The sequence below is a fragment of the Trichosurus vulpecula genome, chromosome 5, assembly GCF_011100635.1.
Source record: "Trichosurus vulpecula isolate mTriVul1 chromosome 5, mTriVul1.pri, whole genome shotgun sequence".
Lineage (NCBI taxonomy): Eukaryota > Metazoa > Chordata > Mammalia > Diprotodontia > Phalangeridae > Trichosurus > Trichosurus vulpecula.
Window position 1 is genome coordinate 94,173,292 of NC_050577.1, and position 21,341 is coordinate 94,194,632.

The 21,341-nt window shown below is 49.2% G+C and overlaps 2 protein-coding genes across 2 annotated transcripts; one reads left to right on the forward strand and one right to left on the reverse strand.

Moving 5' to 3' along the window:
* Positions 1-1,966: 1,966 nt before the first annotated feature.
* On the forward strand, positions 1,967-9,801 carry CDK5 (cyclin dependent kinase 5). The gene is made up of 12 exons (XM_036758360.1): positions 1,967-2,216; positions 2,905-2,993; positions 3,100-3,167; positions 3,662-3,722; positions 3,813-3,869; positions 4,764-4,859; positions 5,300-5,374; positions 5,572-5,668; positions 5,951-6,020; positions 8,630-8,690; positions 8,958-9,038; positions 9,283-9,801. Exons 1-12 carry the CDS (start codon positions 2,180-2,182, stop codon positions 9,367-9,369), a joined length of 879 nt encoding a protein of 292 aa, XP_036614255.1. The 5' UTR covers positions 1,967-2,179; the 3' UTR covers positions 9,370-9,801.
* A 3,048-nt stretch (positions 9,802-12,849) lies between these two features.
* Positions 12,850-20,591, reverse strand: ASIC3 (acid sensing ion channel subunit 3). The gene is made up of 11 exons (XM_036760547.1): positions 20,046-20,591; positions 17,652-17,802; positions 16,786-16,913; positions 16,227-16,425; positions 15,996-16,052; positions 15,632-15,782; positions 14,399-14,490; positions 14,140-14,219; positions 13,934-14,005; positions 13,132-13,190; positions 12,850-12,928 (listed from the first exon to the last, which is right to left on the reverse strand). The coding sequence occupies exons 1-11, from the start codon at positions 20,589-20,591 to the stop codon at positions 12,850-12,852; spliced, it is 1,614 nt and encodes a 537-aa protein (XP_036616442.1).
* Between the last annotated feature and the right edge of the window lie 750 nt (positions 20,592-21,341).

A 21,341-nucleotide genomic window follows, 5' to 3' on the forward strand; every position in this document is an offset into this window, starting at 1 on the left:
GCCGGTTACATTGCTTTTAGTGTTAAGACCTGGACCCAATCCTCAGCTTACTGCCAGAGCAACTTTGGCCAACCTCTAAGGTCCTTTCCAACTCTCCATCTATGCTGGAAAACTAATGGACATGGGAGTCAAGAGATTAGAAATCCCTGTGCTGCAGGGCTCTACCATTCACATTCCTCATCTGTAAAGTAGGGGTCCTGCTTACTTCCCAGAGCTGTGAGTATCAAATGAAATATATATAGTAGATCAATACGTGTCAGTTATTATTAATACATATTTGTTAAAGGAAAGAAGTAATGAGCCAATCGTGAGCATATGCTATAATGGGGAGAGTGCTGGACTGGAAGTCAGAAGACTTGTGATCTAGATTATGCCAGTTAAGATAACAGTATTATAGGATTGTAAGACCGAAGATATTTTCCAGCTCAAACTCCTTCAATTAACAGGTGAGGAGCTTGGGACCCATTGAGGTGGAATAACTTCACCAAGGTCCCATAGGTCATAACTAGACAGTCTGGTATTCTAACTCCAAATACAGTGCTTTTCCCATTATACCATTCTTTAAAACCTTTGGACAAGTGACATGGATGTCCTTCATTCTTGTTTACTCATTTGTGAAATAAGGATACTACCTTCCCTTTCTACCTAGTGGGGTTGTTGAAATGATCAAATTTCATAATGGATGTGAAAACAAGTTTTGGAAGAATTTAAGAAACTTTAAAGCAATATATATTATTAAGTAGTATCGATACTATAGCTAACAACATGATTTGACATTTATCAAGCACCTATTACGTACAAGGCATTGTGTTAGACCCTGGGAGAAGTACAAAGAAGAAATAAGAAAGTGCTGCTCATACGGAGCCTACAGTTAGTTAACTAGGGGGTACTTAAGCAGATAGAGATCGAGACTAGAGTCAGGAAGGCCTGAGTTCACATTTGACCTTAGACACTTACTAGCTTCAAGACCCTGGGCAGGTTAGCCTTTTTCTCCTAAAGTTTCCCTATTGTGAAATGGGGGTACTAATAGCACCCACCTCTCAGGGTCGTAATATTTATTAAATTCCTACTCTGTGCAGAGTACTATGCTAAGTCTGTAGGAGATACATTTGATGGAACATAGTCTCTGAGATATTTGTAAAGTGCTACGGAAGTGCTAGCTGTTTTTATTTAATGTAATAGCTGTCTGTGCTCCGATCTCTGGGGTTCCAAAAGAGTTTATTACATCCTGGCAGTCCCCCCTCTTTGTCTCAGCTAACACCCCAGTTCATCCCCAAAGACACCTCTCTGTATTCCTTCTATATAATAATGGGGTTGGACTTTTCATATATGGTTATTCTAAGCCTGAAACCTCCTAGGGGCATCCCAGGGTGACCTGGTTTTTTAAGGCTCAGTTCCTCAGCGAACCTGCTAAAGTACAAAGAGTGAAGATGGAAGAATACTGACTCAAAGGTATCCGGAGACCCCAGAAAGAGGGAAGCAGATCTATGGAGGAAGGGAGTAATGGTCTACTGGACCGTGCCAGCTTGTCCATTCCTGTGACCAGCTCGTCACTCTCGGGTCAAATGGTCATCCCGGGGGTCAGCGGGACATCATCAGGGGTTACTCCCAGTAGAAGGGGTCGGGAGGAAGAGGGGCATGGTAGAGCCGGCTGTCCCCCATGGGCTCCTCACTCTGACTCGGGTCCTATAGGAGCCGCTCTGGCGCGGGCTCTATGGGTACCCTGATTTCCCACTGCATTCTGGGACACGTAGTCCCGGCATAATCTTAGCGATCGCTGGGAGAGGAAGAACTCCGCGTCGCGATGCGTGATGGGAGCCGCGGTGCTGCGACGGCGATGCGCTGGAAAAGGCGGACCCAAAGAGGCTTTCTGGGACTTGGAGTCCGCGGCTCGTCTCCACTGTCCGGCCGGCGTCCCTGGAGTTGGAGGCAGGCGAGCCTTGGAGCAGAGCACGCCGGGACTTGTAGTCCTTCGGGTCCCTCTAGCTCGAGCTTTTCTCCGAGGCCAGGAAGCCTCGAGGACTTCAGGTCCCACAACCCACGCCCCGGCGAGCAGGAGGGCAGGCAGGCGAGCGGGGCGGGGCGCGGCCTGGGGGGACTCCTTGGAGCCTCCTCCCCAGCTGAGCCGGGGTCCTAGACTGGGAACCCGGGGCTCGCCGGGGACCCCGCGGTCGCCGTGATGCAGAAGTATGAGAAGCTGGAGAAGATAGGCGAAGGTAACGGGCTGGAAAATTCTTCTGCAAAGACCTCCCCGCCCCCTGCCCCTTACTCCCCTGCAAACCCTGATATTGCTCCTTCTGACCTCCCAAGCTTCGGTAGTCACCCCGACGCTGCAGATGTCCACCTTGGGCCCCCCAAGCAGGTAGCCCCTCCTGCAAAATTGACATCCTCCTGCATGAAGCCTCATTACCCCAACCCTCTCCTGCAAAAGATACTCCTGTCCCCAGATACCACCTCCCCAGCAGTGACTGATTCCCCTCCCCCCGCTCAGGAAAGAGCTTCTTCCCGATCCTCCCCCTGAGTTGTTTCCCAACCATCCTCCTTCCATAGACCAGCGCCAGGTACCCCCGTTTGCTTAGCCCTCTATTGCTTTTTTCCCCTCACCTACATCGCCTAGGACCACCCTTCTTGGTCCGCCCTCCAACCAGAAATCGTCCAGGCTCTTCCCATCACCAGAACTGGCTCCTTCTACATCCTTAAGTCTTAAATGCCCTTTGTGCTTCATGTTGCCTCCCTTCTTCCGCCTCCCCTCCTGGACCATAAAGCTGCCCGACCACCCACCTTCCTCCTTCCCTTCCCCCCACCCCCAAAACCAACCTACCCCTAACTCCTGGGAGAGCTATTGTGGTGGGAGTGGGGTAAAGAAAGAGGTGGAAAGTAGCTTTGATCCGTGCTGCTCCCCAGGCACCTATGGAACAGTGTTCAAGGCCAAGAACCGAGAGACACACGAGATTGTGGCACTGAAACGGGTTCGCTTGGACGATGATGACGAGGTGGGGCCCGGGGTTGTGTGGCTAAGGCTGGGGGAGCTGGGTTCCCCTGGGGAGGTGGTTAGTGACTGCCTAGCCTCACTGCCTCCCTCTTTCCATCACCTCCCAGGGAGTACCAAGCTCTGCCCTGAGAGAGATCTGCCTGCTTAAGGAGCTGAAGCATAAGAATATTGTCAGGTCTGTTTGGGGAAGGAGGTAAAGGAGTGGGGGAAGGGGAGAGAACTGTGGGAATGTGTCCCTCACTGCTTGTGTCAGCACCTGTCTGGTTAATAAGCAAGGGCATGAGAGAATTAGATAGGAGCTGAGTACGTACAGATTTGAAATTGAAGCTGGGGAATCAGGGTTGGGGAAGTTGAGAGGAATGGGGGTAGAGAAAGGGGTCTTTACTTTATGATGCCTCACTGGTGATATCACTACCTGAGTGGGAGAATGGGTATTGGGGATTACAGGAATCTGGATTTGGGGGATTCAAGTTGGAAATTTAAGTTGGGGAATAGAGGGTTAGAGTTTGGAGGTCTAGGGGTTGGAACTGGGGATCCAAATTAGGAGCCAGAGCTAAAGATTCATGTAGAAAGTTTAACTCAGGGACTAGAATTAGAGAATTAGGTCTAGGCTTCTAGGTCAACCTGATTTTACCTTTCTCCCTTCTCTTTCTCTTCTTCCCCAACAAGGCTTCATGACGTTTTGCACAGTGACAAGAAGCTGACCCTGGTTTTTGAATTCTGTGACCAAGTAAGGAGAGGGGGCAGCCCAGGGGAGGGGCAGCCCTGATGTGCAAAGACTGAGGCTGAGACAACCCATCTTTCTTCCCCTTCCCCCCAGGATCTGAAGAAATATTTTGACAGTTGCAATGGAGACCTGGACCCTGAGATTGTGAAGGTGAGGTGGTGATTGGGGAAAACAAGGGTTGAACTTTGATTTTTATGAGCCTAGAGGGTATATGAACATCAACTGAGTATATAAAGTACAGTGCTTGGCACTAGGGGGCCAAAGATAGAAATTGTCTTACGCAATCTAATTAAACATAGTCTAATTAAGCCTAGGCAGCTAGGTGTCAAAGAAGGAAGACACCATTTGTGAGTTCAAAACTGGCCTCAGACACTCACTGTGTGATCCTGGGCAAGTCACTTAACCCTATTTGCTTCGGTTTCCCCATCTGTAAAATGAGCTGGGGAAGGAAATAGAAAACCACTCCAGTATCTTTGCCAGAAAAACAAAAAAAACCCAGATGGGGTCAAGATTTGGACCTGATTCAACAGGGGCAACAATTAAGCACAATCCAGTCGAACTATTAGCACCTACTGTGAGCCTAGCCTAGTGCTAGGGGTGCTGTATCGGATATAAAGACAAGGGTGTAACCACTGTTCTCACAGAGCTTACAGTATTGTTGGGAAGAAAAACCTCAGACATGAAATAGCTAGAGGATGACTTCAGACAGTATGTGATTAAGGGCCAGGATGTATGCAGGTAGAAAGTAATAGAGATCAGGATGGAGAGAACATGTGGGGTGGAGTGGTCAGTGGAAGAGATGGGATTTGAACTGAGCCTTGAAGGATGAGTTTGGTTTAGGCTTGTAGTGGGGTTGGTGGATGGGGGTGGGGAGGTTGACAGAACCCGAGGCCCAAATGAGCAAGGCCTGTTCTGCAGGGGAAAGGTTAATAGACTAGTCTGACAGGGAGTTGGGAGCACCATAGGGGAACAATCAAACTTAGGGCTAGATAGGGAAAGTATATGGAGATGGCTGATTTTTCCTACTTCTCCCATTCCCTATAGTCATTCCTTTTCCAACTGCTAAAAGGCCTTGGATTCTGCCACAGCCGTAATGTTCTGCACCGGGACCTGAAGCCCCAGAACCTTCTAATTAACCGGGTATTGTGTCAGGGAGAAGAGAGAGAAGGTGGAAGGGGGGGGGACCAGGAAGGTGGGTGCCTGTGGTCTGGGTTTGGGGGCTCAGGCTGGGAGGAAAAAGCTTTCCCTGGGACCAGTTAGATCTTCTCTACACGGGAGAAAGAATAATGTAGTAGAAAAATACCCCATTGGACTTGAAGTCAGTAGACCTGGGTTTGAGTCTAATCTCTAATGCTTATATGACCCTGCGCAAATTATTTTGCTGTGTGAACCTCAGTCTCTTACTCTGTAAAGTGGATATAAATATTTGCGATCCCCCCTCCCCCCATGGATTGTTGTGAGGAATGTACTTTGCAAGGCTTTAATACTGTAGAAATCATTATTAGCATCATTAGCATCCCTTCTGATCCTTTCTGTGCTATATGTTCTCCCCCTTTTACTTCCCATCCCCCTACCTTCAGAATGGGGAGCTCAAGCTTGCTGATTTTGGCTTGGCTCGAGCCTTCGGGATCCCTGTTCGATGTTACTCTGCAGAGGTGAGCCTTGGTAGTTGGGCACCTGGAAGGTAGTTGGCAGAGGGAGGAGGGAGAAATACCTAGATACCCTCTCACTGCCCCCACTTCAGTTCCTTGGAACATTATTCTTGCTCCCTCATTTCTGTTCCTTTCCCTTTGGGGGGATCTTCTGCCACTAAAGGGTCACTGTAGGCTTGGGTCCTTTCCATCTCCCCCAGGTGGTCACTTTGTGGTACCGCCCACCAGATGTCCTGTTCGGAGCCAAACTATACTCCACATCCATTGACATGTGGTCAGCTGGTTGCATCTTTGCAGGTGATGAAATGGGGGAGGCCAAATATGACCGTCTTGCTTTCCTATCAGAGTCAGCCAATAGACCACGAGGTCTATTGGCTATATTCTCAGGGGTTAGGAGTTTGTGGACAAATGGTTGTCAGGGTGGGAGAGGGAGAAGCAGGGATGAAGAGACTTGGGGCAGGGAGAAGGTGAAGCATATTAAGGAAGAGGGTGGGCTAAGACGTGGTGGTAGAAGGGGCTGGAAGGGCGTTTGAAGCATGGGCCATCTCCAATCTCTTATTTACTCTCTGTCTCCCACAGAGCTGGCCAATGCTGGACGGCCCCTCTTCCCTGGGAATGATGTAGATGATCAACTGAAGAGGATCTTTAGATATCCTTATGACTTTCCTTCCATCTCTACCTCTGAATTAGAGAATCTCCCTCCCCAGATCCTGGGGCCAAGGGAACCTCTAACATATAATTCCTGAGCCATAGGAAATAGAGGGTGGAGATGAATTGGGTTGGAGATAGAGTAGAGATAGAGAAGGACAGAGGACAAAGGATTCAGGAATTCTCGGGAACAAAGACAGGAAATCCAGTGGAATAGACACACATTAGTCATGTCATAGTGACCAAAAGACAGTGGTATAGTGTGAAGAACTCAACTCAACATTTATTAACTGTCTATCATATGCCAGATGCTAGGGATAAATGAAAACTGTCCCAATCTTTAAGAGCTTATATTCTACTAGGAGGAAAAAAGCATATGTACAGATAAATATAAAAATCAACAACTGAGTGCATAAGGAAAGGCCTTATGGAGCAGGTGGCACTTGGGCTGAGTCTTAACAGTAGCAAGAGTTTCCAAGAGGGCAGAGGTGAGGAGGGAAAGTGTTCTAGACATGGGGAAATAGCCTATGCAATAGATGCTCCAGGAGATGGAGTACCTCTGTACAAGATGACCAGTGTGGCTAGAATGCACAGTAGTAGAATGTAGAATGTAATTGAGGGAAATTAATGTGAAGTCAGTTGGGAAAAATAGACTGAAGTAAGACCATGAAAGGCATTAATTGCCAAGGACCAAGATATAGCCAAGGACCTAGAAGGACCAGGGAGCTACCCACTGAAGTCTGTTGAGTGAGAGGGGGATATGATCAGACTGTTTTAAAGATGTCCATTTGGCAACAGTGTGGAGGATGGATTGGAGAATGGAGACAGGGAGGCCCATGAAGAGGTTCAGGCATCCAAAGCAGAGGTGATGAGGACCTGGGTTGGGACAAGGGGAAATGTGTAAAAGATATTATGGTCCTGGACTTGAGAAGGCTTGGCAGCTGGCCGTATATAGGGGGAGAAGAGTGGAAAGAGGAGAAGATGAGTCTAGTTTCAATCCCGGGACTGAGAGCCTAGGAGTTTGATGGTGGAAGTAGAGGAGAACACTGGGATTGGAGTCAGGAGGTCGGTTGGGTTCAGCTCCTGCCTGGCCATTTTTGCCTCCCTGTGCATCGGTTTTCTTATTAATAGGGGGAGAGGCAGTGTGGTGCAGTGCAAAGGGTTCTGGATTGGGAGACCAAAGGCCCAGCTCTGCTGCTTGCCAACTATTACCTCAGGCAGGTAACTGCACCTGCCCAGGATTCGGTGTCATCATGTGTAAATGAAGAGGTTGGCCTAGATCACAAACCCTTTTCAGCAACAACAAGCAAGTGGTGCGAACCCCTAGAGTAACTGAATATAGTACCCATGATATTCTTGATGGTGGTTTACTGACTACAGTGCCCCTGGAGAACTTTCAGCTCAGACCATTGTCCACTAAATGGGCACCGCTGGACTAGCAGATCTCTTAGGTTCAGCACTAAATTTATGATCTCAGGACCTTCCTACCTCGTGGGATTGTTGTTAAGATTAGATGGGACCATGGAGTGCTTTATAAGCTTTTGAAGAGCTATTTCAAAAATCAGCTGTTTTCTTCTTATTAAATGGATGCTTCCATAGGCTATGCTTTGGCCCCACCCAAGAGAACAGAGTAGGAGTGTCAGTAGTAGAAGACACAGGACTTGGGGTTATTCTAGGAGAGCTACCTGGAGGTGGGAGCAGAAAAGGTGCTGTTCCAGGTGGAGGTAATGGGTTTCTAACTTGGAACCGAAGAAGGCGCTAACTGATGTGGCAGAAATGAAGTAGATTTCAGGGTTGGGGTTGAGAATGGTAAAGAACCCCAAACTGTGGAAGACCTGGGGTCAAAGTAGCATTCTGTGCTGGGAGAATTAAGGAGGGAGGAGAAGAAGAAAGGCTAGAGCTATCTATTGGTCAGACCGAGTCAAGGAGAAGTGGATGCAGACACCTGCTTGGTCAGTGGGGACAGGAAGTCAAGGAGAGATCAAAGATATAAGCACTGTGTTCTCTGGAAGAGCATCGGTCTGAGAGTCTTGGCTTTGGGACTTTGGGCAAGTCGTTCGACTTGAACTAAGCCTCATAAATGAAATGGGACAATTAATCTCTACCCTGCTTACCCTCAGTGCAATGTAGGTGGTGAGTATCAAGTGTGAGGATGGGAGAGTATTCTGGAGAGGCAGGGAAATTGCTAGAAGGGAAATTTAACAGAGATGATGAGGGATGCAGCCAGTGGGGGTAGGGGGGAAGAGAGTTAGTACCGCCCCCTTCTCCTCCCTCTCTCTCTCTCTCTCTCTCTCTTCCTCTCTTCCTCTCTTCTCTCCCCACTCCTCCCTTTCTCTCTCTTCCCCTCCCTCCCTCTCTCTCTCCCTCCCTTCCTTCCTCCCTCCATCTCTCTCTCCTTCCCTCCCTCTCTTCCCTCCCTCTCTGTCTGTCTGTCTGTCTCTCCCCCCTCCTCCCTCCCTCCCCCCCTGTTTCCCCCCCCCACCCCCGCTCTTTTACTCACATATGTGGGGGCGGGGAGAGTGAAGGCTGAAGTGAGGATACCAGATCTCAGGCTTAATTGCCCTCCCCTCATTCTCATCACCTTGAATGACCCTTAACTTCAGCTCTCACGCTGCTGGGGACACCAACTGAGGAGCAGTGGCCTGCCATGACCAAGCTTCCAGATTATAAGGTAGGTGTGGGTTCAGAGAAAGGCATAGCTTTAAAAGACCATTTGAGAGATAGAGATGAGCCTCCTTCTCTAGCCATAGCTTTCCTTTTCTGGTTCCCATAGTCCTACTTCTGTGATCCGTATGTCCGGTACCCTCTTCCTTCTATTTCCCAGCCCAACCCCTGTCCAAGTCTTAATACAAATTCCCTACCATCCCTCCCCACTAATTCCCACAGATGCTGCCCATGGCGCATATCTAAGCCTTGGTTTCCCTTTTCCCTTTTCTAGCCTTACCCTATGTATCCAGCAACAACATCACTAGTCAATGTTGTACCCAAGCTCAATGCCACAGGGAGGGACCTATTGCAGGTAAACGGCCTGGAGAGAGGACGTTTCAGGGCAGAGAGGACAGAGGGACCAGCTTGATCATGATTGGGGGGGGACAGGAGGGGGGCACACGTACTTCTTAGTACTGGGGGAGGGGATGATTGGGGGATATAAAGCTCAGGGAGCTTTGGGAGTTGGGAGAAGGGAAAGGTATTGATTCATGGAGGATCTGGAGACAGAGTTTGCATCCTGTCTAGACCCATCCCAATTTTTCCCTCTCCCTCAGAACCTGCTCAAGTGTAACCCAGTTCAGCGCATCTCAGCGGAAGAAGCTTTGCAGCATCCCTACTTCTCTGACTTCTGCCCTCCCTAGAGGTCTCCTTTTCCCTTTCCTTGTCCAGAGAACCAAGCCCACTACCCTTGACCCTTCCTCTAGGCCCTCAGATTGGGAGCTGCTCAATGCACTCTCTCCTTGCTGGCCCACCATGTTCCCTACCTACCCAGGGACCTCGTGTTGAGGCAGGAGAAATAGACCCTGGAAACTAAGGGGTTTGAGGCTCCTTTGTCCTCTCTTCTCCCCTGGCCCTTCCCCAGTCTCTCCCACCCCACTGGAAAAGGGGTAGGGGTGGGGATGGTGCTATGCACTTAAGCTCTGCTACTTGGGCCAGATGTTTGGGGCCAGTCTTGGTGGGTTAGGGGTGTGAAGGATGGATGCCAGCCGGAACCCCTGTCCCCCAAGTTCCTGTGCTCCTTCCCCTTGTGTATGGACTTTATTTAATTTCATAAATTGGCTTCTTTCCCACAATCTAGACTTATGTCATGAGGGAAGGTGTATGTGTCTCTCTGTTCTAAGACATGGGTATCAGAGGTGGTACGAAGATTGTGTGACCTCTCTCCCCACTTACTGACATCACCAGCCATTGTCTTCACCCACTCACTCTTATATCCCCGCTTCTTTAGCCCACATGTCCAGTTCTTAGGAATCCAGTGAAGCCTCTGACTCAGAAGAGGGATTAGCCTGGTCCTGCTCTGCCCACCAGAGGGCAGAAGTCAGAGTACTGGGTGGAAAGTAGAGCCCAGTTTTGGGTCATCAAGAGGAAAACTTCCTGGCCAATCAGAACTAGCCAGAAATGGAATATGGGCTGCCTCAGGACGCCAGACTCTCCGCATCCCTCCCTGGAGGCTTTAGGCAGGCCAGCTGTCATACCGGGGGTGTTATACAGATGATGCCTCCTGATCGAGTGCTTGCTGGCCTAGCTGGTTCCTCAGGTCTCTTCAAATTCTAGGCTTCTGTGGAACCTAACTTGAGGGCAAAGCTTAATGCTTGACTTCTGCCTGAAGGCTGGGAGATGGACTGGCTCATCCTGAGCTAGTACTGGTTGGGAGTAGGGTGGGGTTAGGACTGGGAAGTGAGAGTTCTCATTTATTAATAAATAGTATGGCTCTGACTGCTTTATACTTTGCCCTCTCCCATTCACTCCACAACATGGTTCAAGATGGGAGGGCCCTGAGATCAAAATATGAGACATATTCCCCCAGCTACTGCTATCCAGCACTGCTGGAGAAATCCAGTGCCAGGGAAGTCCTGGGGTATCTGTGAGTAGAGCCCTTTGGCACACTGCAGGAGTCCATGACCAAGTCTGAGTAGGAATGTGGAGGGTGGCAGTCTAGCTTCCTAGATTTCTTGTTTTATTCTTTTTCATTTTTCCCAAAGTATTTTTGTGCTAGAGAGGCCAGCTATGAACACAACATGGCTCACTGAAGTCTGAAAGTGGTTTGGGAAGAGGATGGATTATTTTTCTGTTTTCAAAGAGTATCTAATGCAAGTTCTCTCTCATTCAGGGGGTGAGGACTAAGTATTAAAAACAGGGCAAAACCCTCCAAGACAGGATAATAGGTCATTTTAATAATGGCAGAGCTAAGATGTAACTGAGGTCTCCAGACTCATTGTCCAATGCTCTTCCTTCCCCTCCCTCCAGTCAGTCAAACATTTATTAAGCACCTACTATGTGCCAGGTACTGTGCTAAGCATTGGGTATACAAAGAGAAAAGATAGTCCCTGCCCTCAAAGAGCTTATGATCTGTACCAAGCTCTTCCTTCTAAATACATTGCAACTGCACTGTATTGCCTTCTGCCTTCCTCCTCACCTACCCCATATCTCTAACTCCAGACCTGACAGAAGTTGGAGACAGCTTAATATTTTTTCTCCTACCTTTGACTGGAGAGCTGAAGTGGGGGTAGGTGGTGGGACAGCCATGCCCCAGATCTCAACCATTTTTTCTAAGACCCACAACATCCCGCCTCCACCTCCCCTGCCCAGAACCCAACTCCCACCAGCCCTAGCCTTGGCTTCTAGCTATAAGCATAACTGTGTGTGACCCTGGGCAAGTCACTTAACTTTTTAGTGTTTTAGAGTGTAGGCAACTAAGACTAAGTTTTGGAGAATGTGCCAAGCTGCATTGGTAGAGGGAGGTGCTATCCCTATCCCTCTCTCTGTTCCTCTCACATCTTCCAGGGCCATCTACCATGATGCCCTTTTCCAGTAGCACTCCTGATTTTTCAGGCTCCATATCCTCAACATTAAAACTTTCCTAGTTTTGATCAACAGACACAAAACTGAAGAAGTGCAATAGTGTGACAAAAAGAGGAATGGAGTACAGATCTTGGCTCTGATACTTTCCAGCTATGTAACTGTGGGCAATTAACTCCCTTAACTTTTCAGGGTCTCCGTTTCCTTGTCTATAAAACTGGAATGATAACAATACTGTGCAAGCAGCACCTTGTATGCCTTAAAAGTGTAAAAATATGTATCAAATGCTATAGAAATTATACGTGGGCAGGATACATCAACGCAATATGAAAACCCTCCTATCGATTCTCCCCACGACACACACACCCTGTTGCCGTTGGATAATGAGACAGGCTGATTGCTTTGCAGCATTGAGAGGTTAAGACCCTGCCTCCCATGCCCACCTCCATTATTTCGACTAGAGTCATCACGGGGTGTAAGACGCTTCTCTGCTAAGGAGGTTTTAAGCCAAGAGGAAGAGATACCACTGCCTTGAATTTCTGGTGTCAAGCTTTGGGAAAGGAAGTGACAGATTGTGGCTAGTTTCTGAGCTCTGTTTTCTTCCTCCCTCCCTTCCTTGCAATCAGAGTTAAGTGACTTGCCTAGGGTCACACAGGCTGAGTGTCAAGTATCTGAGGCTGGGTTTGAATTTAGGTCTTCCTGACTCCAGGGCTGACGCTCTGTCCACTGCACCACCTAGCTGCACCTCTGACCTCTGTTTTCTAGCACCTAGCTCGAGGACTGATCAGCTCCAACTTCCAAATCAGAGAAGAAGTAGCCAGAGGAGAGGATACTTGTGACTGTTAGCAAGAAACAAGCGGAAGGTACAGCATTTCTCACCCCCAAGCACTTCTTGGGATTGCCAAGATGTAGCCTGTTAGATTCAGAAAGTTCTCTCTCCTCCTTCCATTTGTAGTAAATGTAATGTGTTATCTCATCCTAGGTTGGGAGTGGGAGGGAGGAAGAGGAAGAGTGCCAGTACTTTTTAACAAAGCACTCAGACTAAAGCCATTAAGCTTTGATGGTAGAATTTCAGGCAATGTGTCAGGACACTGAGAGATATATTTTAACAGAAGGGCCTTCCCCCCCATCCCTGAAACTGCCCTCCTCATATGAAAGTCTAAGCCAATTTCCCATTTCATCCTTAGTCTGCAGTGAAAGAGCCACTCATCTCAAACAACCACCCTGGTCTCGTCAATCTGGAACTTTATTTGGAGAGGGGTTAACAGGCTAGGTGCATGCAAGACATGAAGCCCCAAGGGGGCAACAGATCGGACCTAAGTCTAGAGGCGAGTGACCAGGTAGCAGGTCCGGTGTGAAGTAGAAACAGTCCTGGTGACAGCACAGGGTGGAGTGGAAGGCCTAGGAGTGGGGTAGGACAACACATCTGGAGATCAATTCGGACCTGATGACTTTTGACATTTGCAAACACTGCCCCCACCCTCACCGCCACCCCCAACTCCGCCTTGCTCACATACTTCCTTGGAAGGGAAGGAGAGGCACCAGTCAGGGTCCCCTTATCTCGACCAGGGGTTCAGGAGGGTGGGATGGGGTGATCTCATTACCTGGGGATAGCAGTGAGGTGGGATCCTGGGCTACGGTGGATGTCAATTCCTCGTTGGAGCTTTTGGGGATAAAATGTTGGGGATATGGGAAGATGTGAACAGGAATGGTAGCCAGATATTGGAAAGAAAGTGACTATCATAGCCAAAAGGAGTCTCAGAGATCATCTGGTTTAACTCTATCGTTCTACTAATACTGAGACCTGGAGGAATGAAATGTCTTGACCCAGGTCACAAAGCTAGTAAATGCCTGAGACAAGACTCCCAGGTTTTTGGTTTCCAGGCTGGAAACCTCTCTGACATCCACCCACTCACCCACCCAGGATTGCCCCTGCCCAATGCCAGTTGCTGAAGAGCCAGCCTCTCAGGTCTAATTCATTGTCTTTCCTGCACCCCAATTCTCATAAATCCAGACCTGCAGATAGCTCAAGGATTTTTCTCCAGCTCTCAACTGGGGGCAATTTGAAAGGTAGACCGGGATAAGCTCTATTTTGGAAACTAGGAAGAGAGCAGCTTAACAGACCCAACATGTACACGTGTTTGTATGAAGATGGGTGTATACTCAGAGGAGGATGGGTGAAGAGAGCACTAGACTTGGAGCTAAATGGGTTGGTTTCAAGTCCTGGCTGTGATACTCATTAACTTCTACTATGGACAAGTTACTTACCTTTTTTGAGCCTCAGTTTCTTCCTAAAGTCTGGGCAATAATACTTTCCCTATCTGCCTCATGGGTTTATTGAGAGAAAACTCTTCTGTAAACTTAGAATACTAGAAAAGTGTAAGTAATTATTAGCAGTAGTATTACCAGGCTGTCCCTGGGCCTCTTCTGTGACCTCCTCCTATTTCGGAAGTAGCCAAGAACCCTATCTTGGAAAACCTGAGAAGAGAGGAGAGAAATGGTGTGGGATACCCTTAGTCTTACCTACCTTTGATTCCTTGGCCCAATATACTGTCAGTTCCCTAGAACCCATCCCAGTTCTTCCCAGAACTTGTATTGGGCTCCCAACCCACCTCAAAGAGATAGTCTAAGATCTCCAGAATGGTCAGAAGGCTGGCACCAATAAATAGCCCCATCTGGCCTCCAATATCACCTGGGAGGGAACAGATACCAGTACAGCCATCCTGCCTTCACCCCTCTGTAAGTCAGCCTCATCTTGACTTGATGAGACTTATTTAGCCCAAACTTTTCCCCAGGCCCCATCCCTTTTCAAGACCCTTACCATTTCTGGAGTCTAGATTCTGTTCCCACTCCCCAAGTCTCATCCCTCACCCAGCAGATCGGCCACTTCATAGGCTTTCGTCTGTTCCACAGTCTCATAATTAAGTGCCTCGAAGAAGATGTCTAGCACCAGAACATTATCCCTAAAGGAAGAAGTGACATAGTGGGTGACACCTAGATCCTTTTCCCCTTGATCAGAACCAGGGACTTTTCCCTCCCTCCATGCTGTCCCAAGCATCTGGAGAAGGGTGAGCCAGGCCAGACCAGAGGGGTGTATGTGTGTGTGTGTGTGTGTGTGCTGCTGCTGGAAGGAAGTGTTGCCCAGGTGTAGTCAGCCATCCCCAGCCCCATCCTATAACTGAACTGCTGCTGTTTGTCCTTCTCAAAGAAGACCATGACATCAGGGAGGTGGTGTCATGACATGCAAGTGAATTGGATTTGAGTGAGGGAGGGCTGTGCAACAGTCACCGGCCTCACTTTGTCCTCCAGAGCCATCTGAGTTCAGCGGCCAGATATAGATCGGGACAACTGGAGGCGGCTCAGGATGCACTGGGGAACCTTGGCCTTTTCAAGCTAGGTCTTTAACTGGTGTCAGTTTGACTGAGGCTACACCTATTCACTGAATGAGGCTAATGGGAAATGAGGCAAAGAGTGGCCTCTTAAAAAAAAAAAAACAAGATCTGGGAGGGGAAGACTCTCAGGGGAAGACTCCTGGACCAAACAGAAACAATTGCTATTTACATTCATTCTGAGTCAATCCTGACCAAGTAGGGCTTGGCCTGGGACCTATTATTGGCCAATCCGAGCTAGAACTGAACCCATGTGTATTGGGTACCAGTTCCCAGGTGTGTACGTGTGTATGTATATATATGTGCCCTAGGTTGTCTGTCACTGTGCCCCACACCTCGCCCTTCAATTTTCAAGAGCAGTTTCCCTTAGTCTATAACACGTGTGTGTTGGGAGAGTATCCTCAGGTTTGTGTATATGTGCGTGTTGGAGAGCACACTTCCATGTATGGTCTATTCCATCCCTCTTTGTCTCCCACCAGTCTGGGCTGGAAGCCTGTCCCTGGATGTTTATTTGCTTATGTGTTGGGCTCGGGGTGGGGGTGGGGCAATATTGTAGGGAGGAGGGGAGGGCTATGTTGTAGGAATTTCTTCTGGTGTGTATAAGCTAGTAGGTTGGACTTGTGTGTAGGGGCAGTCTCCAGCTATGTATGTTGGGAGAGGGGTGGTCCCCACGTGCACTTGGGTGGGTTTGTTTTGGGGCTGGGAAGTGACTCACTCGATATACTGCTTGCTTCGGTTGAATTTCTGCGCCAGGTAGTTGGCTGAAGCTCGGCTGGGAATCCGGACCATGGAGAGCTCCTTTGCGTAGCGAGTGCTGGCACAGGGGCTGGGGCAGAGGCAGGCGGCGTCCTTCCTCATCATGTTGTCTAAGGGGCAGAGGTCACAGGAATACAGGGGCAGGGCAAGCATGAGGTGTGTCGCCGGGCTCATAAAGGTCACGAAGGGAAGTTGGGGGGATCCCAGGAGAGGGGGAAGTCACAGGGTGGAGAGAGGTCGGAGTTCTGTTTGGGGAAGTGGGTTGGGCACGTGTAATTCTCCAATATCCCTCAGCAGTGCTAGTTGGTCAGGGGGCTTCTTACCTAGGGCAGATCTGGCACAGTCCTTGTACTGTTGGGGGCTGCATATGGGGGCACTGCCTGGTGTGAGGAGTGAAGCATTATGAGTGTATCAAGTTCCAGCTTCTTCTGGAGTCCTCTATTCTTATCTCAGGGACTCTCCCTAGCCCAAAAGCTGGACCCTGAGCCATGTAAGCCTGAGCCCCATCCTGTCTCTGACTTCTGGGCCCCCCAACTCTTACCATGACCCCTTACCAGGCATGTACATCATCCGGCAGCCACACTTCCGAGACAAGAATCGAGTCTCACAGACCTGGCGACAGCCTGAGAGGCTGTAGGCTGACCTAGGGCCTGGGCTGGGATTGGTTGGGCTTAGATCAAGAGAACCCATGTAGAAGTCAGGGTCCGGGAGCATAGAACTACAGTTACCCCAGGGCTGTGGCAGGTACAACAGCTGTAGCAGAAAAGGAGTTAAGGAGGAGCTGGGAAAGAGATGGAACTAAAGGGGTGTGTTTGTGTGTGTGTGTGCACGTGTGTGTGTGTGTGTGTGTGTGTGTGTGTGTGTGCACGTGTGTGTGATGGGAAAGAGGGAACATGACTTCTGTTGTAGGATGATGGTTAGGCTGGTTAGGCCATCTCTGGAGTATCTAGATGGGAACAGAACAGGGAAGTGAGGAGGAACTGATGTAGAGTCAGAGGGTTGGGGAAGATTTCAAGAGTTAGAGAAATTGAGAACTGGGGGATTTGGAGGGGTGGGTTTTTGAGGTGCTGGAGATTGAAGGCTTTGGACAGGAGGAGACAGGGTAGAGGATACTTGCTGCTTTTGGCAGGACACAAAGGTCTGGTAGCCTGGAGCAACCCCAAAGCCAAGCTGGTCAATGGCGGGCAGCTCATCTTGGCTATGAATCTGCACTCGAATCCCTGCCTCATATGGAGTTTGTTCTGGAGTAGGGAGAGGATGAGGGAATAGAAGTTCATCTTTCCACCTGAGACTTTGTCCCCATTGGGAATACTTTGGATTCCTCCTAAGGATACTTCTGTTTTGAGTCACTGACTCATCTAAGGAGAGGGAAAGCCCTGGCTCTAGTCCCCATGCTCTAGTATGGACCCCTCCCCTCAACCCCCTATCCAACAGGTAGTGACTTTTGCTGAAATCCTGTTTTCTTCACCTGTTTTCCCATCACTTTGGTAAAAACATGGCATAAGAATTGCCATTCTGGGTCAGCTTCACACTAGCCTCCTCTTCCAACCCAAGATTCTATTGATTCTTTTACTCCCTCCCCCATGCTCTCAGCTTTGCATCAGCTGAAGATTCTGCCTTTGATAGGGTCATCCAGGGTGAATTGGAGATTGCCATGCTTGACCCCTCTGATTTCAGTCTCACAGTAGGAACAAGGCTGATAACCCATATCTATCCCTTTTCCAGGTCCTTAGCCCGTCCCCATGGCCTTAGTCCTCCATTCTTTTTCCTTCCTCATTACTGTGTTCTGTCCCATACTTTCATGCCTCACTGCCCACACCTGCCCCTGTGGTACCTGTTCTCAGTCCCCCATTACTGATACATCATCCCCATTTCTTGCCCACCAAATCCATCCCCTCCCTCCCAGTCTCCTAGTCCTTCTCTCTCAGAACTTTCATACGTGTCCCCCATCTCTCTTAGCTCCTGTGTGTGCCGCATACCTGACTCCTTCCACACTGGCAGGTATTCATCCTGCTGCACTGTCAACATTATCTCCAGCCCATTGCCAGCACCTCCTTTAGGAGTACTGAGGAGCTCAGCTCCATCCATTCCTGAATTAAAGATGAAACACTGACCCATTCTGGTGAAGATCTGAGGGAGAAAGGGAAGACAAGGACAGCAGGAATGAGGGAGGTATCAGTGTGATATTGGGGAACAAGAAAAGCCTAGAGCTAGACACACACACACACATACACACACACACACACACACACACACACACACACACACACACACACACCACTTAACTCCAATATGTTCCCTAATTATGTTAGTTTCCTAGCTTCTAGCTATGTTGTTTCTAGGGCCTTAGAAGGATAATCAGATGCCATTTACCTTGAGATGCCTACCATTATCCCCCATCTCTGAGAAGGTTGGGCTAGGTCCACCAGGGATCTTGAGGATACTGGTGCCCATGCCACCCTAAATAATAATATTTATATAACAAAGTTCACAACTCTGAGGCTCGTTCGCCCTCCTTGAGCCATTTATAAAATGAAGAAAATATTTGTATGTGTACAACTTTCTGTGTGGTTGTTATACACAAAAGCACTCTATCAATGTGAATTTGCATTATCAATATTATTTTGGAGGTAGGAGGCAAGTGGTCACAAGCAGGAAGTGGTTCAATAGCCACTGGGATCTTTATATGGGTTTTGTGGGGACAGTGAGGTTAGGATAGGAAAGAAATCTTTTGGGCTGAAAGGAAATATCTCATTCCATTCCAGGCTGCCCCCTGGAAATCCCCTGCTCTGGGGCTAAGGAAAGTATTTCCTAGATGCCAGATGGTCCGGAACCAGCCCTCATCTCACTGTGCCCAGTGTGGCAGAGTCTGAGGGGACGATCTTATAATCCTCCAAATCTCTCCAGGCCTGAGCTCTCCTCCTTCCCAGGGAAACCAAGTGATACCAACAGGCCAGCCTGAAAGGAAACAGTGGCCTGAGGAAGTAGGGAAGGGGGTAGGAACTGCTCTGTCTGTCCCTGATCACTGAGAAACCCTGGGTCCAGGGCCCATCTGTCTTTGGTGATTGCTTCCTACCCTGTGATTTTTTCCTCTACCTTTTCAATGCATCTTTTCTTTTATCCTCTAGTACCCAGTGCTCTTAAGCTGCTTGTCTAGACTCTGAAGGTGTAGGAGTGGGATGGGGTGTGGAGCATCTCATACACTCATTTTCATTATAAGATCAGCGGCTTCATGTGCCACAGTCCAACATGATGTCTTGTATGTAACAGGCATCGTACAAGCCATTGGACTAGCTTAGTACACTCACCACCTTAGGCAAATCATCTAACTTCTTTGCAAAATGGTGACAGTACCCTTCTTACAGAGTTGTAGTGAAGAAAGCTCTGGGTAAACTTTAAAATGCTATAGAAATGTGAATTATTATTTGGAGTTTATATTTTAGTTTGTCTCTCTGGGGGTTTCAATACCCTGAGCTCAATACCCTGCCGCCTCCACTCCAAAGCCTTCAGTTTTCAGCACCTCTTGCCGTAAGAGAGTACCCTCCCCCCTCCCCAAAGAGGGTAATCTTTAACCTGAAGGAAAGATAATCAAGATGAATATTTAGTTTGACTACTACTTTAGGCATCGTGCAGGCCAAGAGAGAAGAGATTTGGGGGAAAGGGTGTGCCCAAGTTATACCATGTAGATGACCGCCTAACTCATCAAAGAATAACGTAGGTTGTACCACTTAGGGCCTTGGGCAGGGGTATGGCCCTGCATTGGGGAGAAATATTAGGGAGGCTGACATGTAAACTAAGGTGGGAAGAGAGAGGTAAGGTTAGGTTGAGGCATGTGTGGGAGTAGGTGGTTATGAGAGATTGAGGTCAGGTTGAGCTAAAACTACAGTTGAGAAGGAAGGTGGCTCTGTTTGTCTACAAGTTTGGTACAGAATATTAGAGAAACTGTTTGGATAAACTTTGTTTTCTTATCCCTAACACCTCAATCTTGGGAAGAGCTGATGAGGTGAAAGTGGACATCACTGTGTCATGTCGTGCATATACTTAAGAGCATCAACACTTCCTACCTTCCACCCCACAACAGAAAGTTTTGGGGCAGAAGTGAGATTGCCCAGGATTTGGGTAGGGCTACCAGAGGGTCAAGATATAGGTGCCACAAGAGTTAGGAGAGGGCTCACCTGGGTGAGGTTGTTTGGGATAGAAGGTTGTGCATGGCAGGGTGGGGTGGCGTGGGCACCAGTATCCTCAGGGTGGTTGGAAGGTGCCCAGGCTACTTTCAAGAGGTTCCCTGATTTAGGCTGGGGCCTGAGCTGGGTTTGGGCTGGTACTGAAGTAGGGAAGAGGTCTATAAAGAGAAAACTGGGGGCACTGCTCACCCTGGTGAAGTTGTCTGGGCCACAAGCCTGTCCTCGGTAGCGACAGTCCAGCAACATGTCATCCATGGTATGGCCAGCCCTGGCATAGAGTTCAGACAGGTCATAAGTGGCACTGGGCATGAAGCCAGGGGGTGCTGGGGGCTGGCCCAATTCCTTCAGATAGTCAGCATGCTCTCTAGGCTCAAGGCCCAGCAGGGCAGGTCCGGCCCAATGCAGGTCATTGGGTGTGATTTGGGAACGTCGAAGTGGGTTGAGGTTGCACAGGGTGACAGCAGGGAAGACAAGGTGGTGGCTCTCATGTTCATCCAGTACGGTCACATGGTGAAACTGTCCGTAATACTCAATCCGTTCTGCCACTTGATAGAGGAAGGCAGTCAGAGAGAGCAGCACTGCTCCTGCCCACAGCCCCCTACGCAGGGTCAAGCCTCCTGGTCCAAAGACATGGCCCAGTCCATGCAGCGTACAGTTGCTGGCAAACACACAGATGTCTGAAGCTGGTCGCCTTGTTTCTATGTCCTCCTCATGTGGACCAGGGAGAGGCTTCATGGCTTGGTCCACAATCAAGCACCAAAAGGGAAGAGAGTTCTGCGAGGGAGAGAAGAGGAGAGGAGAGGAGAAGAAAGGAGAGGAGAGGAAAGGAGAAGAGAGAAGAGAGGAGAGGAGAGGAGAGGAGAAGACAGGAGAGGGGAAGAAGAGAGGACAGGATAGGACAAGAGGAGAGGAGAAGAGAAGGGAGGGGAGGGAAGGAAAAACAGGAAAGAGAACAAATAGGAGGGAGGAGAGGGGTTAGGGAAGGGAGGAGTGTCAAAGAAAGGTCAGGGAGGAAAGGGTTGAGGAGAGGAGAGAAGAGTCAGGAAGAGGTGGAAAGGGGTCAGACAAGAAGAAGCAAAAAAAGGGGAGGAGAAATATCAGAGAAAGGGGAGGGTTTGAGAATGGGTCAATCTAGAGAGGAAAGAAGGGTCAGTAGAGGGGAGACTGGGGAGTTGGGAGGAGGAGGAAGAGGAGGAGTAGGGGATCAGCCCAAGACTCCATGAGGGGGTAGGGTGGGTGGGTGGGGAGGAGATCTGTTGAGCCAGAGGCTCTGTTGAGGCCAGCTAGGGTCTGGCTGGAGCTCCAGTAAGAAGGCTGCTGGCTGGCTGTGGCTCGAGGCTGGGTCCTGTCCGATGCCGATGCTGATGATGCTGATGTAAGGATGAAGCTGGTTGTGGGAGGGCTGGGGCTGCTCTGCAGGCCTGCTGGGTTGGGAGGTGCTCGCCGCAGAGGATTGGGTTTCAGCATCAAGGGGGGTGAGGGAGG

Bases quoted from the DNA above. Each gene is read 5' to 3' on its own strand.
- ASIC3 (XM_036760547.1), bottom strand. From the start codon at position 20,591: ATGAAGCCTCTCCCTGGTCCACATGAGGAGGACATAGAAACAAGGCGA. The intron at 16,914-17,651 runs GTATGCGGCACA...TCCCTACTCCAG, and splicing joins GCCAGTGTGGAAGGAGTCAG to AACAAACTCCATATGAGGCA. The intron at 15,783-15,995 runs GTAAGAAGCCCC...TCTGCCCCTTAG, and splicing joins CTGTGCCAGATCTGCCCTAG to ACAACATGATGAGGAAGGAC.
- CDK5 (XM_036758360.1), top strand. From the start codon at position 2,180: ATGCAGAAGTATGAGAAGCTGGAGAAGATAGGCGAAG. The intron at 3,870-4,763 runs GTGAGGTGGTGA...CATTCCCTATAG, and splicing joins TGGACCCTGAGATTGTGAAG to TCATTCCTTTTCCAACTGCT. The intron at 8,691-8,957 runs GTAGGTGTGGGT...TCCCTTTTCTAG, and splicing joins CCAAGCTTCCAGATTATAAG to CCTTACCCTATGTATCCAGC.